Raw genomic sequence first — 25300 nt, forward strand, 5'->3', positions numbered from 1 at the left:
TAAACCATATAACCAAATTATGGCGCCTGGTGGTTTAGTGTGTAATTAAGACGCTGTAATCATATTTATCTGGTGCAGATTTATATCCAAGGAGCCATGGTGGTGCTGTAGTATTCCACGAGACCAAAAGGAATGCAGATGGAAGAGGCAACTGATCAGCAGAACAGAATGCAGGAGACAGGCAGCTCAGCTGGTCTGTCTAGTGGCACACGATTTGAATTGTCTAAATGATGGGGATAACCATGGCAAACAACGAGAAAGAGTATAGATTTATAAATGTCAAAATAACAAATAGTCAAATAATGATCAGTCAAAAAGCGAGGGCTTGGTGTACCATCTTACTGAAAGAGTAAAAGTTTTGCATGTTTACACACAAAATGCTGCCTTAAGTGAGACATGCTTGTGGTTCCTGAGTGAAGGGTCAAAAGAACAAAATACACTTATTCTTTTAATTGGAGAAAAGAACAAAATACACTTATTCATTTAATTGGAGAAAAGTCATTAATTCATCAGTAACTCAAATAATTAGACATCTTTAAATGAAGACTTACGTGCATGTGTTCAAGGAGTAACAAGTACTGTACCAGTAACTCATCTCACTTAGCAGTTGAGCTTGTTTGTTTTCAGTAGTGTCACTTTGCTCCTACTGCTGTAAACCTGCAAATACTGTAGTTAAAAATTATGAATTTTGAGGGTATATTTATTTGGATGGAATATCAAAACTGCAGATTCTCAAGGTATGGTGTATATGGATGGAAAATCAAAATGCATATTTTAAGGTTATGCTGTTCATGGATGGAAAGTTGAAAGTACAAATTTTAAGGTTATGTGTATAATGTGCTTGGATGGAGAGTTGAAACTACAGATTTTATGGGTATTATGTGCCTGTATGGATGGAGAGTGGAAACTAAATTTTATGGGAGTGAACTGAGGGATATTTGCATAACTGTTATCAAGAATTAACCTCTTACCTGCGGGCCATCACTACCGTGAAACTTGTTATGTAAGTACCATACTGCGGGACATCACTTCTGGGATCCAGGGATTTTTTAAATTGCCCAGGCTTTCAAGTGCAGTCTTGTACCATCTATCAGTACTGCCAGTGTGTTGCTACAGGCAGCGCTGCTAACACTATTAGTACTCGCATCCAGTGTTACCAATTTAGCCATTATTCTGTGTTTGCCTCATCTCCCCACCTCCCCTCCCTTACCCCCTCCCTTGCCTAGCTACAGCCTGGCCGCGCAATGCAACTCCTGGCCGGTTTTTTCCATTCGCTTTTTCCATTGAAATGTGCCATATGCTCTATTCTCATACTAAAAAATATATAAAAAAAAAGGGAAAAGGCTAACTGATACTGCCATTGGCCATGAAGTAGCTAATTTATCACCTGACAACACCCCATATGCACTTGGTCGCTAATTTTCCCTGTTCATTACCCATTGAAATGTCCCTGATGACCAGTTCTCATACTAAAAAATATATTTAAAAAAAAGGGAAAAGGCTAAGTGATACTTCCATTGACCTGGAAGTAGCTAATTTTTCGTGTATTGTGTAGATTTCCTGCTATCCCTGTGGGAGGGGCACGGTGCGGTCCACCCATTCTTGCAGGTAAGGGGTTAATAAATAAATAAATAACTGTGTGGCCCATTTTGCTGGTTAGCTTTGTTGATAGCTTTCCTACTTTTGTGGAATTGTGGAGTCTCCTTTGTTGTGTCTGGATTATACTTCATTTCATTTTGTGTGTGAAAAAGGGTCAGGATGATGATAAGGTAATGAGAATGTAATAAGAAAGACATTCTCGGGCTGGAGGAGTTTGCCAGTAATCCCTCAGTTACTCTTTATATCACTGGATGGTGTTATTTAGTACAGGATATAGTGCTTAAACTGGAGAGGAGAGGTTAGATAAAACCTTCATTATCTCTTTCAATAAGAGAGACCTTTCATATGCTGATCAAAAACATCTGAATGTAGTAAGAATTAAGCATAAAAGATGTTCTCAGGTATAGTTGGTTAAAAGTTGGCTAAAATTATCAATTTATTTGGAGACCTGGATATAAATTCAGTTGTTGCATGTCGTCTTCTAAGGGAAGAGTTTGACTTGCATGAAGGCCATTAAAGGTGTACTTTTAACATTTCCGAAGTCTAACGCTTCCCTTAGAATATGACATGAAACAATTGAAACATCAAAGTCTCTTAAACAAACTGAATATGTGTTCATCATCATCATCATCATCATCATCATCATCATCATCATCATCTGGACCTCCTTTCCCACCCTAGGGCAGAGTGAGGAGTAGCAGCATCCAGGTAGCCCAAGTTTGCCCAGTCCAGTGGGCCATGCCTCCATTCACTGATCAGTCAAGCCCCCGGAATCCTGGCTCTATCTTATACGCCAAAAAACTTTCACCAAATTCTGTAGCTTCACATAAACGTATCCGATAGAGTCATAAACGAACTCAAATTCGTGTTACATCTTTATCATCCCATTAGGAGTGTGTGGGCTGGAGCTTGACTGCACATTCCTGACATTTAATGCAACATGGACTAATTGCTCAGCACCAAGTGGCATCATTTGATAAATAAACCTCAACCATCCTTTGAGTTCAAACCCGTATTGACCACATTCAGCTGAAGGATCATAACTGCCAGTAATTATCAGTAATTGCTGGTAATACTGTAGTTTGAAATACAACGATGTTATTCAAACCTGTTGCATTCAGCCATTCATCACCAACCTGTCAAGTGCAATTTCCATCCATCCATCCATCAACCAAGCCTACATTGCCCCATGAGGAACGTAGGAGCCCGGGGCTAGGCAGGTTGGTCCTGACATTTAAGATGGGAGTGACCAGCCTCACTCATCCCTGAGTGGCATTACGTGAGCAGTAAACCCCAACCACCCCTTGGATATAAACCTTCACCAGCTCAACTAAAATGGAGTGCCTTAATTACCCACTAAACCACCAGGCACCATTATTTGGTCATATGGTTACTTCACCTCGATTTAAAAAAAACAGTGTAGATTACCAAGTTTCTTTTAGTTGATTATTTTGTGCCACTCAATCCTGGGTTACAATATAGGCACTAAGTGTTCTTCTTTTTCTTCTTCAGGAAAAAATTGAAGTAACCAGAGAGGAGGGTATGAAGTTTGCCCGCCGTCACGCCATGTTGTTTATAGAAGCCTCGGCCAAGACCAGGGATGGTGTTCAGTGTGCCTTTGAAGAGCTTGTACAGAAGGTGGGTAATTTTATTATTTTGATTTTGATAACCTTGTTGTTTTATTGTTTTTGTAATTTTCCTACTTTTTAAAAAATTACTGTAATGTTTCAGCAGTTGCCGGGTGCACTGCAGTATACTGTATATTACGTTATATTGTAAATGTTGTATGATAAAGGTTTAATTGAATTATGTTTGGCAAGTGCATACAGTCACAACACATCGTTAGTGTTAGCGCATTACTGTATATATTGTTCAGACTTTGGTGGGTTGACAGCCATTTTGAAGTATTCAGGATGTAATGCACTTTCCAGAGTACAGTAAAAACAATGAAGCTGAGAAAAAAGCAGACAAAACTTCAAATGGTAGAAGGAAATATTTAATTAGGCTCACATGATTAGACATCTCAAGGCTGAGGGAGAGCATTGTGATGAGGCATCGGGAGAGCTATGCAGTGAGGCAGTGGGAGAGTGATTCGATGAGGCAATAGGAGAGTGATTCAGTGAGGTGGCTAGAGAGCGATGTGGTGAGATGGCAAGAGAGTGATGCTATGAGGCGGCAGTAGAGTGAGAACGATTTGGTGAGGCAATGGGAGAGCGATGCGATGAAGCGATGGGAAAGTGATGCGATGAGGCAACGGGAGCTTGATGTGGTGAGGCAGCAGGAGAACAATGCGGTGGGAGTGCAATATGGTAAAGAGGCAGGAGAATGATGTGATGAGGGAATGGGGGAGCGTGGGGGGAACCAGGCAGTGAAGAGGAAGAGGGCCAACTAAATGGAAGCAGATGAGTCAGGGCTGTGCATCAATGTTCCAGTGGTGGAGGGCATCAGCTCTTCCTGCATGCTGGTGGATGTTTTAGGTGGGAAGAATGATGTTATTGTTGCTTGCCTCGCTGCTCATTTCTTGTGTGCAAGTAGCTCGCGGTATGTATGCAGCTCCTCAGTTGCAAGGCACGTTGCGTCGCTCTGGGCAAGGTTTGAATCTTTTTCCTGAATGAATGTGAGGGCCAGGTCCATCATTCCTGAAAACTCTTAAAAGTCTTCAGATCTAACACCAGAACCAGTTCCTCCTACTCGTCCACCTCTTCTCCACCTTCCTCTCCTTGTGCCATCAACACTTTCATTTTCATCAGCTTATTTGAAATTTTTTCAGTGTGACTCAAGCACATTCTAATTGTCTTCTTCATCCACCACCACAAACCCTGGCTCATGGGAGATGTCACTGATATCTCTGTGGATCTGCGGATCTGCACAACTTGAGGAAACCTGGTGAAGAGTGGATGCACTCAGGCTACACTTTGTGTGACACTGCTTTCAGGGTGCTCTCCTTAGCCTCTTTCCATGCTGCAGTAATATTGTCCACTGTGTTCTTGACGTACTTCGTTCAGAAGGCCTTGATCGAATTCCTCACCCCTGAGTAGCATTCTCTCACCAACTGCTCTATCGTACTTCACAGGTAGTGTGCTTGAATCATGGCTGTCACCTCTTGATCCATTGGCTGGAGCAAAGATATGATGTTAGGAGGCAAATACAGGGCTCGTCAGAATTATTGAGTGCCCTGCGTCCCTCCTAAGAAACAAACCTTTCAGCATTGAAAAAACATATAAATAATGCATTTTATTTACCTTTAGTGCTTCGTAGGGTAGCCTTTACGTTTCTTCACGGACCTGAGACATCTTGGAAGTGAAAGGGCAAGGCTCCTGAGGTGCTGGAGGGGTATTTTGTCCCAGGAGTCACGAATGGCAGCTTCCAGCGTAGGCAGAGAGCTAACGTCCTTCCCTTGGAGACTCTTCTTTACGAGGTACCAGAGGTTTTCAATCGGGTTGAGGTCTGGGCTATTTCCTGGCCAGTCTGTCATGAATCATACCTCGCAGTCACGAAGCCAATTGGTGACCGATTTGGCCTTGTGAGCAGGTGTACCGTCCTGCTGAAACACTCGTGCACCTGTTAGCTTGAATGAGTCTGGTAAATGATCACACAGAAGCTCCAGGTAAACATCCTGATTCACTCTAACATTCTTGGGAAGCACAACAAGCTTCCCCAAACCTTGACCCGAGAAACAAGCCCACACCATGAGTGAATCAGGATGTTTAACTGTGCTTTCTACATACTGTGGGTCAAGTGGGTCATTACCTTTGCGTCGATATACACATGCTCCTCTGTTACAGGTAACACTAAACGTTGCCTCATCAGACCACAACACTGACAACCATTGCTCCTCACCCCAGTTTAGATATTTATTAGCAAAGGCAAGCCTACAAATTCTCTGGCTCTTGTTGAGAAGAGGCTTTTTCACAGGCCTATGACTTATGTAACCAAGCTCATGCACCCTACGAGACATTGTTCTCACAGACACCTCACCAAACACTTCCGGGTTGCTCTCTTTAATTTTCCTTGCACTCACACGAGGATTAAACTCCACTGCACGTTTTAAAACATTAACAGACCTTGGGGAAGTTTTCCTAGTCCTACCAGACCTCAGTTTCTTTGTGGGAACTTCACCACTGTTTTCCAACCGAAACCGTGCACACCAACGACGCACTGTCGATCGTGTCACACCAACCAATTCACTAATTTCCTTTGTCTGGTGGCCTGCCTCCTTTAGAGCAATGATCTGGGATATGATTTCACTCGATAGTTCACGGGTAGGTGCCATAACAAAGTGGTGAACCCCAAAACACTGCGGGACACTCAGTAAAAAATGGCGCAATTTGAGAGGGACACGCGGCGGAGTTCCTCTCTCTCAGGCAGCCCGTGGGCAACTGAGGCGGGAACCAACCAGCGCGTCGGAAGGCCTCAGGCTACCGTGACGTCATGATCGCGGCGCAAACTTGTGGCTCAATTTTTACCCCCAAAAATGGGTGATTCTTTTTTGGCCATAAGTTTTGCGCACCCGGCGGACAACGCTGAATAATTTTGACGAGTACTGTAGACCACCTCATTGTTATCCACTCAGTCTTTCATGCCCTCAGGGTGGCTTAGGGCATTCCCAGGTAGGAAGAGAAAGCCTGTTAGCCAGGTTCTTCTTGCTGGCATAATCCCAGAGTGTGGGGGAGAGATACCCGGCCATGTAGGAGCAGCAGAAGGAGGTGATGGGTCACACCTTGGGGTTTGGCTTCCAGATAATCCCAAGGCCAGTGCCCTGGGGTTCTCCCAATGAAAAAGTAGGAGGGGCTTTAGTTTTAAGTTACCTGCAGCATTCAACCCAAGGAGAAGCGTCAGGCAATCCATTGCTGCTGTGAACCCAGGCGCACATTTTTCCTCCTGACTGATGCACGTCTTCTCTGACATCCTCTTCCAGAAAAAACTCATTTCATCAAAAATCAGAACTTACTTTGCACTGTATCCCTCATTCTTGATTGGCTTCTTTAACTTTGCAAGAACACCTCTGGTGTGGTCTGCACTCATTGCCTCCCCATGCATCATATTTCTGAGACAAGCACAAACCTTGATCAGTCAAATCAGCCACTGCTGGCCTTGAGCTCCTCCTTAACCACCACCCACTCATCTCCTTCAGGGCTTTCCAAATGGACAGAGCCTTGGCATAGATGAAGCTCTTACATAGGTGCATCCAAGCACAAGTCTGCGTGTTCACCCACAGTGCAAGGTGCCCCTCCATCTCCACCATTGTCAGTTCCCAGGTCAGTGTAAGGAACTTGGCAGTCAGGGAGGGCACCTGTTCCCCAGCTGTGAGGACTGCTGCAGACTTCTTGATCATGGTTACCACAGTTGGCTGGGACAGCTTAAGGGTGCCAGTGATCTTACTTGCCTGTTCTCCGGCCATATGGCACTTTTCAGTGTCCAAACTTCAAGGGAAAGACTTTGCCTTACCCAGTTGACCTTTCCTTCAGTGTGCCTTCACCAGTTCTGCACTTCCACTGGGTCCTTCACTGGCACCATGCTTTCCACTGGGCCCTTCACTAGCACCATACTTTCCATGGGGCCCATCACTAGCACCATACTTTCCATTGGGCCATTCACTAGCACCATACAGTAAAGGTCCTCTCATTTGGCATCTGGTCTTGTGGTATTTCCGGTCTTTCAGCAGTTTTCATAAATAGTCCCATTACAAAAGTTCTCTGCTCATCCGCCACATATGCTGAGCCAGTTGGCACCCCCTACGGGGTCATCGGCTCGCCGCTGGTAACCGTGCTGTCGTGCACCCATAGTTGCCAATTTGGTGCTTTTGGTGCTAGATCTAGCACTGTTTATAATAACTGAGTGCTTATCATAACAATTTAGCACCATTAAGTATTAGATTTTCTTCCATATCAAACGAGTGTTGAAGTCCAATTTAGCATGAAAATTTGAACAATTCACCTATAGCTTAGTGCATTTTAAAGTTGAGCTTAGCCCTTGTGAAGATTTCTGCTTTCCATCACTGCTTGCATCGTCGGCCATCATGACTCGTGAGTGTCTGGCTTTGTGAGCAGGAGCTCTCGAAAGTTTGGAAACTTTGTCGTGCTATTGTACGGTGTGCATATGTAAATACTGTACACCTAGGTTAAAGTAAGTTCATGTGTATTGTATCATTAAATACTTTAAATATAAGTTGCTTATTAAATATTTAGTGCTTAGGGTTGAACAGTAATACTTGCTAGACACTGATAGGACCGGGGTGACCGACCATGATTGCTAGAAACTTTCTGGCAGGCTTTCTCAGTTATTTGACAGTTTCTGCCCTTTTGGCACCCACTTGGTCCCGAAAATGCTGAATGAGAGAATTTTTACTGTACTTTCCACTGGGCCCTTCAGTAGCACCATGTTAACCACTTGGGCTTGCACCCTTGACAGACATGATTTCAAAGTTCAAGTTATTTCACTACTAAATCGTACCTTCCCAGTTTATGTTGCATACTACATTGATGGGCATGCACTTTCACCGAGATTCTGTAATACTGATGGGGGTCTGATGTAGATGCACAGGCTTGAAGATGGTGTAACACAGTGAGCATATGGAGAGACAGTCACTGTAGCAGAACACCTAAGAGAGTGGCCAAGTGGGACGCAGATTTCAGAGGGGTGGCAGGATGGAGGTAACGTGCACAGATGCTTTAAAGAGGGGTTCTGTGCATGTAAATACCGGCAGCCATCTTGATTCAAACTTATGACTGTCGGCTTGTGTGTGTGGCCATGCGGATGCATGGAATCACCATTGGGGAATTGTTCCTACCATTGCTGTAACAGTTCTTGGAGTCAGCCAGTGAGGCCTGGTAGAACTTCTTATACATCTTTCTAGCTATTCACCGCATAGCAAGGCTTGACAGTATTTCTGTCTCTCTATCACCAGATGCCGCAATCCCATAAGGGGTGGCCACAAACAAATTGCCTCCATGTTGCCCTGTTCCCTGCCATTTCACTGCCCTCCTCCCAGGTCACCCCTCCCCCTCTCTTATATACCTCTCCAACTTCATCCCTCCATCTCATCCTTGGCCTCCCCCTCCCTCTCCCCCCTTCCACCTCACTCACATACGCTCTCCTCATCAGTCTTTCGTTCTCCATCCTCTCCACATGGCCAAACCACCTCATTGTATTTCTCCCAATGTTTTCTGTCACATCCACACTACAATGCTCCTTCTTTTCTTCATTTGTCAGTCTGTCTCTTCATGTAACTCCACATGCTCCTCTCAGATAACTCATTTACACTGCTTTCACTCATGGCTTGTGTTCTTCCAACAAGATCCAAGCTTCACTTCCATATGTTAGAGATGGTATCACAGTACTGTTATGCAGTGACTTTTTTACTTCCATGATCACTTCCCTATTTCTTATCACTGCTTTCAAAGAACCAGCAACCATTCTTCCTTGTTGCACTGTTTCAAGCACTTCATCCTCCAAACTTCCATCCTTACTCATCATACTACCCAAGTACATAAATGCATTCACATTTTCCATTTCCTCATCATCCAACCTCACTGTGCATTCAGTGACTATATTTCTCTCGAAGACCATAACTTTACTCTTCCCTCCGTTCACCTTTAGATTCCATTTCTTACACACTGTCTTAAGCTCATTCACTAAGCCTTGCAGTTCCCCTCCATCTTCACTAACAATACAGTTTCATCTGTAAAAAACATTACAGGAAGTTTCCAAATACTGCCCTCTCACATTAGGGCCTCTCCAACATCCACTGCAATACCATGTACCTCTCTTATAACCCCATCCATATACAGATTAAACAGCCATGGAGACCTACCACATTCCTGTTTCAATCCAATATTCAGATAGAAAAATTCACTCACTTTACTATCCACATACACTGCAACCTTAGCATCCTCATACATATTCTTCACAGCATTGAACAACTTCCCATTTACTTCATATATTCTTAATATTTCTACATTCCTTGTCTATCCACTCTGTCATTAACTTTCTGCAAATCCATGAAGGCCACATACAACCTCTTTCTAGAAACTTTGCCACGGAAGACCTAAGAATGAATGTCATAAGCATGATATGAACAAATCAAGGACCAACTGTACAATATATGACAGGACTTATCAAGACTGGCAGACTGATGACTCACACTCCACTACCAACACCTGAACTTGGTCAGCTTTACTTTGTAAATATTTACCAAACATATAGAAGCAGTGGCATAGCTAGCTGTCTGGCCATGGGGGGGCATGAGGGTGATGGGAGGGGGATGGTGTGCGTGTGTGCATGCATATGTGTATGTGTGCATGCAAGGTGTTGAGGACCATTTTGATAATAAATTATGGAGATAAGTGAAAAAGTGAATTTTACTGATTGTCAGTATGAAGGTCTTTATAGTGATCTTACAATCTTTAATTAATGTGGTTTTGGCTGCATGGTCATTTCTTAGATAAAATTGCTGCACAAACTGAGGGTTGACTATTTCACAGAATAAACTATTTCAGGAGAATATGACACCATAAGTCGTCTTAATCTCCTGACTATCCAACACAGATAATCGAGACTCCAGGCCTATGGGAGATGGACCAACGATCTCAAGGTGGCTTCAGTGTGTCTGATGATTACAGGGACCAGGAGGCTTATTGTGGCTATTGCTCTGTTCTCTAGGATATATCTAACCAATTTTTTTGTAGGACATTATTTAACCTCTTGAATCCAGTGCCATGTTTTGCATTAATCATTCTATCTCCAGACAGTTTTATTAATCTTAGGGAAGATGTCCTGTACTGGAGGGAATTGTGGAGACTATATCTAATCCTTCCAGTTTTTTTACTTCTTTCTTAGACATAGTAAAATCTGAGTGTAGCAAGAATATGCTGTTAAAAATGTCACTGGATTCAGGAGGTTTTGTTACTTTCTTCTGCTATTACAATATGTATAATACATGTACTACATCAAGCTTTAAATCTACCCCTGGTGGGATAATAGCTTTGAACATCATAGGCTGGGGAACTTATCCACATAGAATATCATTAGGCTCAAGTCAGATCTTCTTACTTTTCAGTGCCAACTTGTAAATCTTTAAATTACTATGGTCTGTCTATTTTATGAAGAGCATTTGGGCGTTGTCCCTGTTGGGAATTTCGTAGGCCGCCTCTCTGCCAAATGTGTACACCTCGCTGTCTCATGTCAGCTATTTACTACTTCTAAATGAAGTTTATTTACAGTATATATATATTTAATTCTTAAATAAGGCTATATAGTGTTATAAATGCCTCTTTTTTTTCTTTTAATAACAATTACTTTTTATAAATACCACAACACTTGGCAACGTTGCTTTCCAATGTTGCCACGCTTGTAAGGGTAGAGTGACCGTGTTAATCCAGGTCATTTCCACTCTGGCCGCCACCTGAGATGGATGCTGTTACTCCTGCTACTCGCTCTCGTGTGCTCCACAGTAGAGAAAAAGAACTTATTTACAACGTAAATAAGTATTTTTTAGAAGAGAAGGCAAACAGAGGACCTATAATTGTTCCCTCAAAAGCTGTTGATTAGGCCTTCTGGGGAAAATCTCTATAAAAAAAACGTGCCTTGACTTTTACCTCAAAGGTGGTGTGGAATAAAAGTCAAAATTATAGAGAACAAATAAAACATCATACTTTATGGAAAGTATTACACTCATAAGAAAAACATAATGTTGACAGACAGACAGTAACAGAGAGAGAGAGAGAGAGAGAGGAGGGAAAGGGAATGGAGATAAGGGGGATAGGCGGACAGCGAGGGAGGAAGGTTGGAGAGGCCGGAGATAAGGGAGAAAAGGCAAGACGGAGGAAGAGAGGGAGGGAATGTGGTGGAAATTGAATAGGAGCGCAACAAGACAGTCAGGATGCTTTTCCTCAACCTCAAAGGTGGTGTGGAAAATAAATCGAAATTATAAACCACAAATAAACCTCACACTTTAAGGAGAAAATCACAGTCGTAATAAAAAATAATGTTAGAAAGAGAGAGACAGACAGACAGACCGACAGAAACAGAGAGTAGGGGGAAAGGTCATGGAGAAAGGGAATGAATAAGAGTGCAACAAGACAGACAGACAGACAGTCAGTCTGGAGGCTTTTCCTCAAATTCTAAAAATTCATAAAAGTGTATAGACTCTTTATAGAAATCTATAAAAAATGCAGTTTCTACATGCAGAGAGAGAGAGAGAGAGTTGTGTGCTGGGAGGGAGAATTGTCATTTAGTTCCTTGTTTCTAATCCGATTAAGTTGCCCAGTACAAAGTATGGCAACACTGTGGGACGGGGACTCCCCAAGAGGGACAACGCCCAAACGCTCTTCATAAAATAGACAGACCATAGCTGTTTCTCCTTTGTTTTGGTAATGTATTCATTGGTAGGTAGTTGATTTTTTACAAGTAATGAACTCTCTAGTTATTGTTTTGTGGTACCTTTTGACTTCTCATATTAAACAACTTTCCTTCTCTGTTGTATGTTGTTGTTGGGGCTTTGTAAATCCATTGTAGAAATGGTGCATCTTTGAGTAAAATAATATTTGGTGGTAGACAATATTGTGCATGAAAATAGATATCTTTATTCATGTATTGCACTGTTCTTACAGAGAAACCATGTATTAAGTACCCTAAATATATTAACTAACTTCAGTAACCTACCACAAGAAATACCTTGTGATGTAACTGACTATATACATGACATAATAGTTAGTGTAAGGGAAAACTCCAGGTGAAAATTACACCCATATTTTGGAAAAGTTTATTGGGGAATTACAGCAGCTGGCCAGTTTGAAGCCTTACCAGAACTGATACCTTTTTGGCACTGAACATTCAGGCTTCTTTGACTAATTCTCAGCTTAATAAAAGCATTTGATGTTAGACAGCTTCAATTGTTTCGATCATGAGAGGGAGTTAATGGTACAGTACAAACTCTCAGTTCAAAATGTTTGGTTCCAGATGATTAATAGAATATGTATTATGAAAGTATGGTAGAATCATAATGATAACTGTGCAAAAATAATGTAAATTACAGCCTACAATACCATGAACAGTAATTGAAATTAAGTATCTTGTATTAATAATATATAATTTGTTGATATACCACTTGTGCATAAATGCATTGATTGTGTGAGGGAAAATCTCAGCACCCACTTATTGTATGAAAAAATATTTTAGAAAGTGGAAGTTTTTGAAAATTGAATGTTTGGATTTGGGAACTTGTACAGTACTGTAACATGCTGAAATAATGTTCTGGCCACATCAAGTACTGTATTATACTGTATTCCAGCAGATACCAGATACTGTAATTTCATTCAGCTGAGAATGAGTCACCAGAGGAGAAAAAAAGTTGTATAGTAAAGTCTTTATTTGAAAGTAAGCATGCTTATTTTGATATAGAAAAATACACGGATTATCTTGTGTATGTTGATGAATGACATAATGCAGAATAGCAGATAATGTTCATAGCAGAGGAATTACTTTTACGACACGGAAAATGTGTTAAATTGGTGACTTTTTAAAAATTTAATTCTTGTTACTGCTGGGCTATTTATTCAGCTTAGGAAGAGTCCCTTAGTAGTGGAAGAGTTATTGAAGGCAATATCTAACCTCTCCAGCACGAAAAGGCTCCTAGTCTGAGTCCTCTAGTAGCGAAGGAATTAATGAAGACTATATCCAGCTTGAAAAGAATATCCTAAGCAGAATAAAATCATCTGTCAGTAGCAAGAACAAAATGGGAAAATATGTAATTGGACTCAATGTATTTAATCCAAAATGCAGAGGACTGATGTGGGTCAACAGTAGCTATTGTGATTAGTTTAAAATTTCACAGTAGGTATAACAGTTGTACCAGTAAATACATATCCCATTTGCATGTAATGGGTCATGTATACAGTTTTTTTTTTTAAACATTTGGGAAGAGAGGAAATACACAGAAACTGTAGTCTTTATTGCTACAAAGATTTAATCCTCTCAGTCCAATACAGTATGTACTTTGGCTTACTTTTGCTACCTTCAAATGATTTCATTCAACTGAGTAGAGCTCTCTGGCAACAGATAAGGTTAAAGAAAGCAGTATCTTATCACTCCAGCTTGAATTTGAAAAGTCTGCCCTAAGGAATAAAATTGTCTGAATGAAGCAATAACAAAGCAGTATACACTATATATATATATATATATATATATATATATATATATATATATACACATGAGGTGGTACCCAAAAGTTCCAGTAATTAGAATATTGTAGGAAAATAAGTTACCTCCAAGTTCTCACTGTCACCTTTGAAGCAATCCCCATGGGCATGTATACGGTGGTCCCAGCGTTTTTTCCACGAGTCCATGGATCCCTGGAAGGCTTCAGACATGATGGTCTTGAGCACCTCCTGCGAGTCTGTCTGGATCTCCTCAGTCGAATCAAATCAACGCCCTTTCAGTCATAATTTCAGCTTGGGAAATAGGAAAAAGTCACAGGGGGCAAGGTCAGGTGAATAGGGTGGGTGGAGAATGATTACCATGTTAGTGGAAGCCAGGAACTGCCGGACAACAATTGATGTGTGGGCGGGGGCGTTGTCATGATGCAGGACCCAGTCCTTGTTCTTCCACTGTTCTGGATGTTTGCGGCAGATGTTCTCCCTCAGACATTGCAAAACTTCACAGTAAAACTTTCCGCTGACAGATTGACTGGATGGGATGAATTCCTTGTGAACAATCTCTTGGATATCGAAGAAAACGATCAACATCGACTTGATATTGCTGCGAACTTGACACGCTTTTTTTGGCCTTCCTTGAACCAGTTACACCAGAAAAATGTTCTGCTTTGGGACATGGCATTGTCACCAAAGGCTTGCTGAAGCAACCAGTGAGTTTCTGCAGTCATCTTGTTGATCTTGAAGCAGAACTTGATGCAGGTTTTGTTTCGTGAGATCTGCCATCGTGAAACCGCCAAACCACCTACACATCACGTTACAATAGTAAATGTAGCTCAACAACACGTCTGCTCACAGATACGGCCGGGGCCACACTGATGCACAAGGGATGCTGCTGACTCCTCCTGTTGGTCAAAGGCAAAACTGCAAGCAGTTGGCTCCCTCTGTTCAAATTACTGGAACCTTTGGGTAGCACCTAGTGTGTGTGTGTGTGTGTATATATATATATATATATATAAACTCAGTCTGAAGGGGTTAAATGGAAGTGTATATCTTGAACTAACAATAATCTAGAATCCTAGAGTTATAAACAAAAAGTATCTGCTATAGAGTAAGAGTTTTAATACTGGACTTTATTTTATACTAGATATAGGTATATATTATCAAGCTTTTTTTTTAATAATGTAATACTGTATTAATAAAGCACAACATATTACTGTATATTGGTTCATATGTACAGTATTCATAAAATTCATTGTGTAAATTGTCATTGCACAAGTACATGTTATAGACAGCTGAAAATTGATATAAGGAAGATAATATAATGCTGCGTGTATATTTGGCATGACTAGATTTGGAGCAAAGGGTCATACTGCATTTAACATCTACAGTCTAGGTGATGAACTTTATATTTTATTCTTGCTCCTGCCAGATGATTTTAGTCAAGTTAGGTGAGATTTTCCAACTAAAGAGGTGAGATATAGCCATTAATAAGCCCCTTTAGTACTGGAGGCCTTTCCTAAGCTGAATACAAACATCAGGAGATGGCAGGAGTAAGCAAATGATGATCTCACCCAGACTGAAGTGATTAAAACATATCACTAAAGAGAAAGCAAGCCCTAATTATTGGTGGATATTTATGGAGTACTGTACCAGTGTTATTAGAATTGATTAGCCTGCATCCAATACTAAAGAGAGCAATCGCCAGCTTTTAGTTGGGTCAGATGGGGGGGGGGGCTTGCTTTCCCCTGTTGTAATCAAAGTTATTGGGACATGGGAATTAGAAACTACTGTACTGTTTCAAATTTCTTGCATACTTTCTAGTGGAGCCCACCAGAAACTTGCTTGATGATTCAACAAGGTTTGGCGTAAATATCTCTTTTTCAACATCAAACACAGGTCTGGTTAATTTTTAAAGGTGGTAAGTAGGAAGTAGCGTGACACCCAGATAGTACTTGCATCAGTGTCAGGAAGCTTCAAAGTTGAGAGATGTTTCAACTCAACCATAAGGCTAACCCATTCTAATCACTTGAACAAGGGATATTTCCCTTAAATGACCTGATTCCTAAGTGTCACAGCCATTCCATAGAAGTTCAGTAAGGTCTAGAGATTACCATGAATATAAGAATGGTGTCGTTGGGTTGAAAGGGTTGGCTTTCAAATGGTGAAAGCAAGAACAAAGGAGAACTTGACATAAATGCACAGTTAAATATTGTTACTGAGAACATAAACTGCAGTAATCTGATAAACTGTTCATGGGAAATACACAATAATACAATACGGAACTGTTCATTATTATAATAAAGCTTCTTACAACATAATTGTATGGAAAAAAACACTAGGTACCAGGTATTTCTGGATATTTTGTTTAAATAATTACAGGTGCAATTTTTTTCCCTCAAGAGGACATGCTTTTCATGAGTAAAAAAAAAAAAAAAAAAAAAAAAAAAAATGGAGTTAAGGTACTGGATTCATCTTAAAAACAGTACACAACCAAGGAGAAATGTACCATAACTCCAACAGGCTTGTAAAAGGATGTTAGTAATCATCTGTGAATTCATGTTTAAGTGTTATGCAACTGAAGGCACTTTAAGTTTTCTGATATGCTTTATGCCATTTGCCACCACTTTCATTCACTGATTTCACGATGTACAGAGATAACAATGGTTAAACCAGGTATTTAACCAACCTCTTATACAGGACGATTAGAAAAAAGACCATGTGATGAAGGACACAGGCACATTATTTAAAGCTGGCACTACATTATGTGTGCTGTACAAAGTCATGGCACTGCAGTATGAGCTAACAGTCAAACAAAACATGTAAAAGCAATAATCAAAAGGTCTATATTGTTGCTGCTTGTCATCCTCCCTGCCACCCAATATCTTCAATTCATACCTGTTCAGTGATTCACTTCCTCTAATAGGCTGAACACACGTACTGTGCTGTAACATTCTTGTATTTTGGACTTTTCCAGGCACCTTGTTGCAGTAAGATATTGCTGTTATTGGTATCTGACTTTAACAGTTTTCTAATACTGTGCTTTATTAGCATGAGCATATACAAAGAATAGGAAAATCAATCTCTAACTGTTGTATGAAATTTTCTTGACAAGAGCAAGAGTTACTGAAAATACACTTCTTTCAGCTTGAGGATTTTTCTTTTTAGTAAACTGATGGTTCTAATAACTTAAGAGTAATGTCCTTTGGCTGAAAGAATTACAGGGTCAAAACTCCCACATATAACCATACACAATAGCACTGTTCTTGATAATACTTGTTCATTCGCCACACCACTGCATTTAATGTAACACGTGGCATGTTGGAGCCTTTATAAACAAGACACGACACTACATTTTCAGTGTTACAAGCTAGAAGAAACAGTTAATGCAGTTCATGCTATTAATATTGAAATCACATACAGTAATCACCATCATCGGCATCATCATCCGTACCTTTCTCACTTGAAGGTGGGGTGAGATAGGGTTCAGAAAGCCAGAAAAAGCTTGACAGAATGAGATACAAAAGTTTTCCTATTTGAATAAGCCATGTTCCCATTTACACACAATTCAAGCCTCTGGACTCCTGGTTCCACCTGATATTCCAAAAATCTTTCTGAGTAAAGCTTCACACGCCTATCTGAGAGTCAGTTCGGCGTCTGTTTTGTTAAAGGGGTGCCAAACCATCCTTGTACACTCCTCCACACAAAATTCATCTAACCAGCTCAGTCACTTGTCAGTTCCCTGGCTTTGTTAGCTCCTATACCTCTCTTTCTCACACAGTCATTTATTATATCTATCCACTTTCTAAGACTACCATGTCTCCTTCCACCTTATGATTTGCTCAAGTATGCTTTTTTCACCACTCCATTTCACACGCATTCTTTCCACACATCCATACCATCTATCCACAGTCTCTTCAACTCTGGTGTTCACAGACTTCTTACTCAGCATCTTTCATGAATCACAATATTCCTCATTCCATCCACTCTCCACACACATTCCTTACCAGTCCAATCTCACCTGCTCTTACTCTTGACTTCATTTTCATGCCATACCATAGCCTTACACCAGTATGTTAGAGCAGGCACAAAAACTGCTTCATGGACATACAGTTCTAAGGCAAAATGATCCCCTACAGTTTCTTGTTATGCACAACTGTAATACCAACTGAAGAGTACATATTTCAATACATTTTTGGGATACAGAAAAAAATAATGCCTACTTATTCCTTGCATGCCATTCAGTATGGTACCTGGTGGCACAATTGATAGTGCACCCTGGTCAAAGTGCACTGTGGCCTAAGTGCAATGGTTCAAATCCAAGAGATGGCCAGTGGCCTTTCTACCATGTAGGTGCTACCAGGGGCACAGGTTGGTCTTCTACCCTTATATGTTCTAGACTGAGGATAATCTAGCCTCAGGCCCCTATTCTCAGAAGCAGGCAAAATGGTATCTGACTTTTTTTTTCTCTTGGTGGTAGGTGGTGGCAACCATTATCTACACCCTTGATGCAGTAGTCTTTTTCCTTCTTTCACCTTTATCATTCTTTTTGTGTGTTTGCCTTCCTCTTCATATTTCTCCCATCCTTCCTGTCACTTTTTATTAATCTTCCTTCAACTTCACCTGGTTCTGCACTGAGTGACAAGCCTGATGGTATCTTATAAAGCAGGAATTATTTACAATGCTTGATGCATAGTAATCGTATAACCAAATACTAGGGTGATGTGGAGCCTACTGTGGTGCCTGTTTAAGAAGGCTGGAAACATGCAATTGCGATGCCCATCCTGGAACCAAACCTCCACTCCTTGTGCCTCACTGTGGTGAGGTACTGTTTACCACAAGGGAACATCAGTTCACTGCACAGGATGGCCCTGCAAGGACAGTTGTTTGCCTGTGGTTCATGGGTCTACATGACCAGAAAGACTGGGGATACTCAGCAACAACAAGAACAACCAAGCACTTTTTTGCAAGCAGCACCATACCTCTGATAGCATGGCAAAAGGAAGGGTGAGGGATTAAACCTGGTGGTTCATTTCTTCTTTTGGTAGTGTCCCCAGTTGATCAGAGGTCCACTTAGGATCTCCTGACTCCATAAGAATGTGGGAACTGGGTTAGGATGATGATGACAATCGTATACAAGTCAGTTGCTGAAGCTTAAAGGGATTATATGTTCATCAGTATTCATGAGGAATTTTTTCTAAGAGCTTCATTACCATATCACCAAGACTGCAACTATCATTACCACCATATTCTCCAAGCTTTGCAACAGCTTTTTTGAGGATTTGCAATATCTCTACTGCAAACTGAATATGATCTGGATGTCCTAATCTTACCTCTGATATCAAGTTATCAAAAAGGTCTTGGAGCTTCAAAGAATCATACATGGAAGTTATTTCCTGAATATTCTTGAAATGAACAACCAATTGTAGAAACTCTTGAGTAATATGCTTTTTCTTGGTTTGTATCTTCTGTCCACCACTTACAATTTTAGCCATAACATCTATTTTCTTAGATACAGCAACATCAAAAAGCTCTTTTACATCATCATTGACAACAACCTCAATTTCACTGCGCTCAATTATTCTCTCTGTTTCTTTTACATGCTGTGAGAGAGAGTGCAGGCACCCTCGTTCCCCACAAACATCCCCACGACCTTTTAGATTGCAAGAACTATAAGATAACATTTTGCCACATGCTGCTCCTGTCACAACCCCTATTGTAATGCCCACCATACCCCCAACTAAAATGCCAGGTACACCACCAACTGCACCCACTTCAGCTGCTGCCACTGAGCCACCAAGTGCTCGTGTAACAAAGTTGCCTACTGAGGCTGCCAAGCCAGATGATGTTGCAGCCCTTGTTGCCATTGCAACACTGTTTATGGTTGCTTGTGTTGCAGCTGCACCAGCAGCCGACCCTCCCAATACTCCTGCCATGCCTCCAATGATGCCAGCATTTTGAGAGTCTTTATCAGGAGGGCAGGGAAATATACAAGTCTGGTTACACTGAGGGCAGTTGTGAGCATGAAAGCCTTCCTCAGTTCTTATTCTGCTCTTTCTTTGACGGTTCCTTTCCATACGCCATTCTTTGTTACGAGCCTCCTGTAATTCATATTTGATCAGCTTCTTCTTATTGATTTCTAAAGCTGTGAGTAGCCGGGCTAATTCTTCAACCTGCAACTTCAGTAACTTCGAAGATTTATCCATTAACTTTTTTTCACGCAAAACTTTTACACTAACCGCTGGAGCACTGCCAAGTTTAGAAAAGAATAAACTATACTGTTCTATCATATTTTCCCATCTGTAGGCCAAAATAACACGGTCTTTTGATCGTATATTCTCACTCACCTTGTGTGGTGAGAACAAGATACCATTATCAAACTCAAACATCTCTCTGAAGTGCACTCCTGCATTTCTCACAATCTGATCAACTACTGGCTTCTCTGTTGCAAATGTGGCAAAGAGATAAGTGATTTCTGGGACACTGTTTCCTAACAGTTGCATAATTTCACTTAAAACATCCTTTTGTAAGCTGAAGTCTCTGTTTGTGCAAGCCTTTGCCACTAGACCTATGCAATGAATTTCATCTATTCCATAATCATTTGTTAAAAATTTTTCCATACAATTTACAACTTTTTCTTGCTGCAATGCACCTCTTGTATCTGCCAAACCTGGTGTATCAATCACTACAATGTTATAGTCATGTCTCATCCCTTCCTTGTGATAGATTATATACACAGTAATATAGTCTGTCTGGCTTTCAGTTTCTCTGCGGTTATGCCCTACACTCTCCTCCTTCACATGCAAGCGATAATCATCATCAAAGTTGATACCATATATGTAGTTGATAATGGCATTCACTAAAGTGGTCTTTCCTGCTCCTGTTTCACCCAGTAGCAAAATGCACTTAGTTTCCTGGCTGTTAGGAGTTCCAATGCTGAGAACTTGTGTCCTGTCTGATTCATCTCTCACTTCAACCTTCGTTTGCAAAAGGTATTTCTTGAGACCCCCTTCCTCACTTACATAGGTGACATCCCCATCTATCAGGCTGCTTACTTGCATTTCATCCATTGTTTCTGTTAAACTCCTCCCTGGAATGAGTGAATATATAAATTACTAGATTAATTACTGTAATAATTTCTTCCAAGCAACGAATGAACACAGATCATCCAAAGTTCCTTTTTTTTTTTTTTTTTTTTTTTTTTTTATAGCAAGGTGCAAAGTATGTGTAATCTCTAGGTGGCAAGGTCTGGTTATCAATGATGGGCTGAACATGCTGAATGATATCTGCCTTTTATTTCATCTCTTAAAAGGGATATACAATACACCCTCCCCAAAAGTTTTGCAATACAGGCTACTCCCTATTTTTTGTGATAAACAGCGATCCCTTGGTTACTGCATACCTGGTTATAAGTTTTTGTTGTCACTGCAAGATGAAACTCCACACTCCTGTCGTTATAACACATTTTTTTGGCTAAAATCATTGTTATTGTATACCTAAGCTGGTTCCTACTAACAATGATGGTGCAGTATCTGTGCTTTCTGATGGTTTTGAGGGATTCAAAGATGAGGCCCTACTCCAGGATTTAATCCCAGGTGGTGGAGACCACTATCTTTCCACCCTCTAGCCCCAGAACCTCTTTCCTTAAGTCCATCTATGGTACATGTTTCTTCCTTATTGTGCCCTTTTCATCACTTTCTGTTAATCTAGCCATGTCTGTGTGTGTTTCTGATTCTTACCATAACAGTATGTATGTATGTATTTAGTGGGTATAAACTGTTGCAAAAGGGAAAGTTTGGGTTTACAGCTGGGGTGCCTGGTACCAATTAGGATAAATCCCATAGGTTCTGTTCTTTCATTATCGTGCAATTTCATTATCACACATTAGGCTCAGTACAGTTATACGCAATAACCAAGAGATCACTGTACAACTATTTTCATCCATCCATCCATCATCCAATCCTACATTGCCCCATGAGGAGCACAGGAGCCCGGGGCTAGGCAAGTTGGTCCTGACATTTAAGATGAGAGTGACCAGCCTCACTCATCCCTGAGTGACGTTACATGACCAACAAACTCCAACAATCCCTTGGATATAAACCTTCACCGGCTTAATCCGATTGGAGTGCCATAATTACCCACTAAACCACCAGGTGCAAAAATTTAGTTATATGATTACCTTCCAGCATAGTAAATGGTTTCCTGGTGTACAGGAAACCATTTTGTTTGTCACTCAGTGTAGTCACCTACAAGCAGAAGAGGAAAGAATGAAGGAAAGACAGAAGAGGGAGTGTAAAGTCACCTGTTGGCAGAAGGACAAGGAAAGAATGAAGGAAACAAAGACAGAAGAGGATGGAAGGAAAGAAAGATGGAGGAGAGGAAAGGGCAAACACCTGAGTGCAGCACTACATCAAGTGAGTGGATGGTGAGTGTCTCCACCTTTTACAGTAAAAAATAAAACAAGGTGAGGTATTGCTATCCACTCACTTAATATTTGCTGGCCCAGATTTTATTGTGTATGAACCATGGAAGCAGACAGACTCTAAAAGTATTCCACTTTTCAGGTCTCCATCCACATCTTCATGGCTTTTGTTAGGTGGGGTACAGATAAGGTTTCCTGAGAATTAAGGTTCTGTTTCATGTATGACCAAGCATTCAACTGGAATCAGGTCTTGGGTGTTCTCTGGCCATTACATATTGTTAAGATTGTTATCATTTAATCAACAGAACACTTCTTTGGACCAATAACATGGTGCAAGAGCACCATCCGGCATAAAGATGTTACAACCATGCCATAAATTGCAGGCAAATGCTGCTCTGTCACCTGCAAATACCAGTCACTGTTCATTGTAACATTCTTTTGGGGGAAATACAAGCTGCTTCTCCACATAACACACAAAAAGAGACTTTGATCATAAGATGGTTTTGGCATTTTATAGTTTTCCTGGTATACTGATGGTTGTACCTGCTGACTCTGTGGATGCCTTCCCCTAGCACCACTCGTTTTAGCACACTGGAATGAGCTCTCATCACACCACATGACATGCTTACTGCTATGGTGTTCAAGTACGGTATGTGGGCAAATTCATGGTGGGCCTGTGCATCATTTTTGGCATCATGGCAACAGGGTAGTCCATCTGTTTTTGAAGATGAATGATGTATTTTTGAGATTCCCTGGATATCAGAAAGGCTTTTTTGTAACTCTGCTGTTGTCATGCCATGAGTATTGAAAACTTCTTGCTCAGAAGAGTATCTGTGACCTTAGTGTCTTATCTGGTCAACCAGAACATGTTTAATGGCAGGAACTGAATGGCTGGCAGGCCACTTAATGAGGCCTTGAGTCTGCAGTGTTGCACTTACAGTCTGGCAGTTTCTGTAACAGGGAACTTGTAGGGGAGCACGGTAGCTCAGTGGTAGGGTGTCAGGCTCGTAATCATGAGGTTGCGAGTTTGCGCCCCGCCCAGTGGCTGCTGTGCTGGGAGGGGTAGCGCTTTCCAGTAACCCTAGCAGGGCTATATGATCTGGTGAGGTCTAGCTTAATCCCTTTTCTTCTTGTACACTGAGGATTCTGACCTTTTCCTCATGTGACATGCTCTTCCCAGGCATCTTGAGCAAGGACTGGGAAACACTAAGGGCTCACAAAGAAAAAAAATAAAAAAAATAAAAATAAAAGCCAGGTGGAAAGGGCTGGAAAGCAGTGCATATGCAACTTCCTGTGATGGGAGTTCCATGAGTACTGAGGGCTTGTGGCAGGCAAGTGTAACAGTGGACCTGGAGAAGTTACCAAGTACACCCAAGGAAAGTTCCGCATTATACACTTGCTCACCATTTCGAAACGGTACGGTAAATGTGAGACAAGTGGTGGTGAAGCAGTAGCCAACATTTATCTATCTGGTAACTGTGTGAGAAGGATGGGGATGGAAGAGGGAGGGGTAGGAACTGTCAGCTCCCCCAGCCTTCCTCCTCCCTTAACCTCTCCCCTCCTGCACAGTGATATAAGACATTTGAGTGTCTGGCTACTGCTTCACTATAGTCGCAGTGCACGACTCTGAGGTTGTCATTATCATACCCTGGCGACCTACCAATCAAAAGTGCATCCCATTTGGTGTATAACATGAGACACAAGTGATTCATGTATACATATGTTCGTGTATAATAATATTCGTGTATAATATATTTGTGCACAATAACATGATTCGTGTATGATATGATATGAAACCAGATGCAACTTTAAATGGTAGGTTGCCAGAGTACGATAATGACAACCTCAGAGTCGAGCGCTGCGACTATAGTGGTTGTCTCACGCATAAAGGTCCAAACTGGCAGGCAGGTGTATAAAGCAGAACTTTCCTCAGCTGTACAAAAAATCGGTGGGTGAATTTCAGAAGAAGGAAAATGTAAAACAGTTACAGTATTCAAAAATTTTGGGCCTATCTAAGAGGGATGTGTGCTGCAAAACTTATTACTTGTTTTGCTACTTATAAATCTTAATTATAATTTCCCTCAATTTATACTACTGGCTGTACCGTATGAGTGTAAAAATAGTTACAGTTTGGAACATAACCCTGACATCTAACAACTACTTACTTTAATGTCTCTAAAATACTTTAAATGGCAGGAAGTGCCCAAACTTTCATGGACAGTTTACAGTTTCTTCATGATAAGATACTGCTGAAAGGAGGTCGCAGTTTTGAGCACCATGTTGTCACTGATCCCACTTCTGGGAGAATTCAAATGCCTGGAAGAGGACAGGTTACCAAAATAATACTGTGAAGAAATCCAGTGCAATGAAAGGATATAAAAGAATACAGTAACTGTGAAATACTGGGCTTAAACTATGGATCTATATCTCAGAAACTGCCTGGGATAAGTAGGGTGCCTTGATACCTATTCTTGGTTATTCTGGATTGAGAAGGTATGTTCATAAGGTAGTTCTATGAAGGAAAGGGGTGATAAGTGAAGTCTCAAGATTTGGAAAATTCAGCAAATGGGGAGACTTACAGAAGCGTTTCTGGCTTCAGAAATGAGACAACACAAATACCAGGCCCAACTGGTAGCATCATAGCTACAACCAAAGACAAGACATTCTTTCATTTAGGAATAAGAAAATAAATAATGCCACACAGATACACGCATCAAATTTGGCATGAAACCATGTGCTGTATAGAGTGTATGGAAAGCCTGAAAGGTTTAAAAAAGGAGCTTCAATATATAGCGTTGGTGTGAAAAGTTGTTAGATGACAGAAGAATGGTTATGCTCACTGGAAAGCATACAAGAGGACTACATATGGACAATAAAGTTGCAGGTAACTGACTAAGACTGAGTCCAATACATTACTGGTGCAAGACATCTTAGAGCCATCACTACAAAAGGGTCCACTTATGAAGATATTTCTGGTTCTCTCTCCAAGGGATTCTCAACAAGATTGTTGTTCAGTCACTCATAAACTTTACAAACTGTACAATAAATGTACTGGAATGTGCTTGCACAGTATAGAGTCCATACAGTAGTCTGTAGTGTTTTATGTAGTAACATACTGGAGTGCTCTAAG

At 41.0% G+C, this 25300-nt stretch overlaps 2 protein-coding genes across 2 annotated transcripts in view; one reads left to right on the forward strand and one right to left on the reverse strand.

The window, feature by feature from the left end:
- Positions 1-10904, forward strand: part of LOC145411193 (ras-related protein Rab-18-like) — a 35984-nt gene extending 25080 nt beyond the window's left edge. The window contains exons 4-5 of the mRNA XM_080281253.1: positions 3112-3237; positions 10147-10904. Of these exons, the coding sequence (XP_080137379.1) occupies positions 3112-3237; positions 10147-10260 (240 nt within the window). The 3' untranslated portion in view covers positions 10261-10904. The remainder of the gene's footprint in view (positions 1-3111; positions 3238-10146) is intronic.
- A 7905-nt stretch (positions 10905-18809) lies between these two features.
- On the reverse strand, positions 18810-20820 carry LOC145411116 (uncharacterized). The gene has a single exon (XM_080281152.1). It carries the CDS (start codon positions 20816-20818, stop codon positions 18923-18925), a length of 1896 nt encoding a protein of 631 aa, XP_080137278.1. The 5' UTR covers positions 20819-20820; the 3' UTR covers positions 18810-18922.
- Between the last annotated feature and the right edge of the window lie 4480 nt (positions 20821-25300).

Source organism: Coenobita brevimanus, chromosome 88 (genome assembly GCF_032717465.1).
Source record: "Coenobita brevimanus isolate Jiangsu-jjx chromosome 88, ASM3271746v2, whole genome shotgun sequence".
NCBI classification, from domain to species: domain Eukaryota; kingdom Metazoa; phylum Arthropoda; class Malacostraca; order Decapoda; family Coenobitidae; genus Coenobita; species Coenobita brevimanus.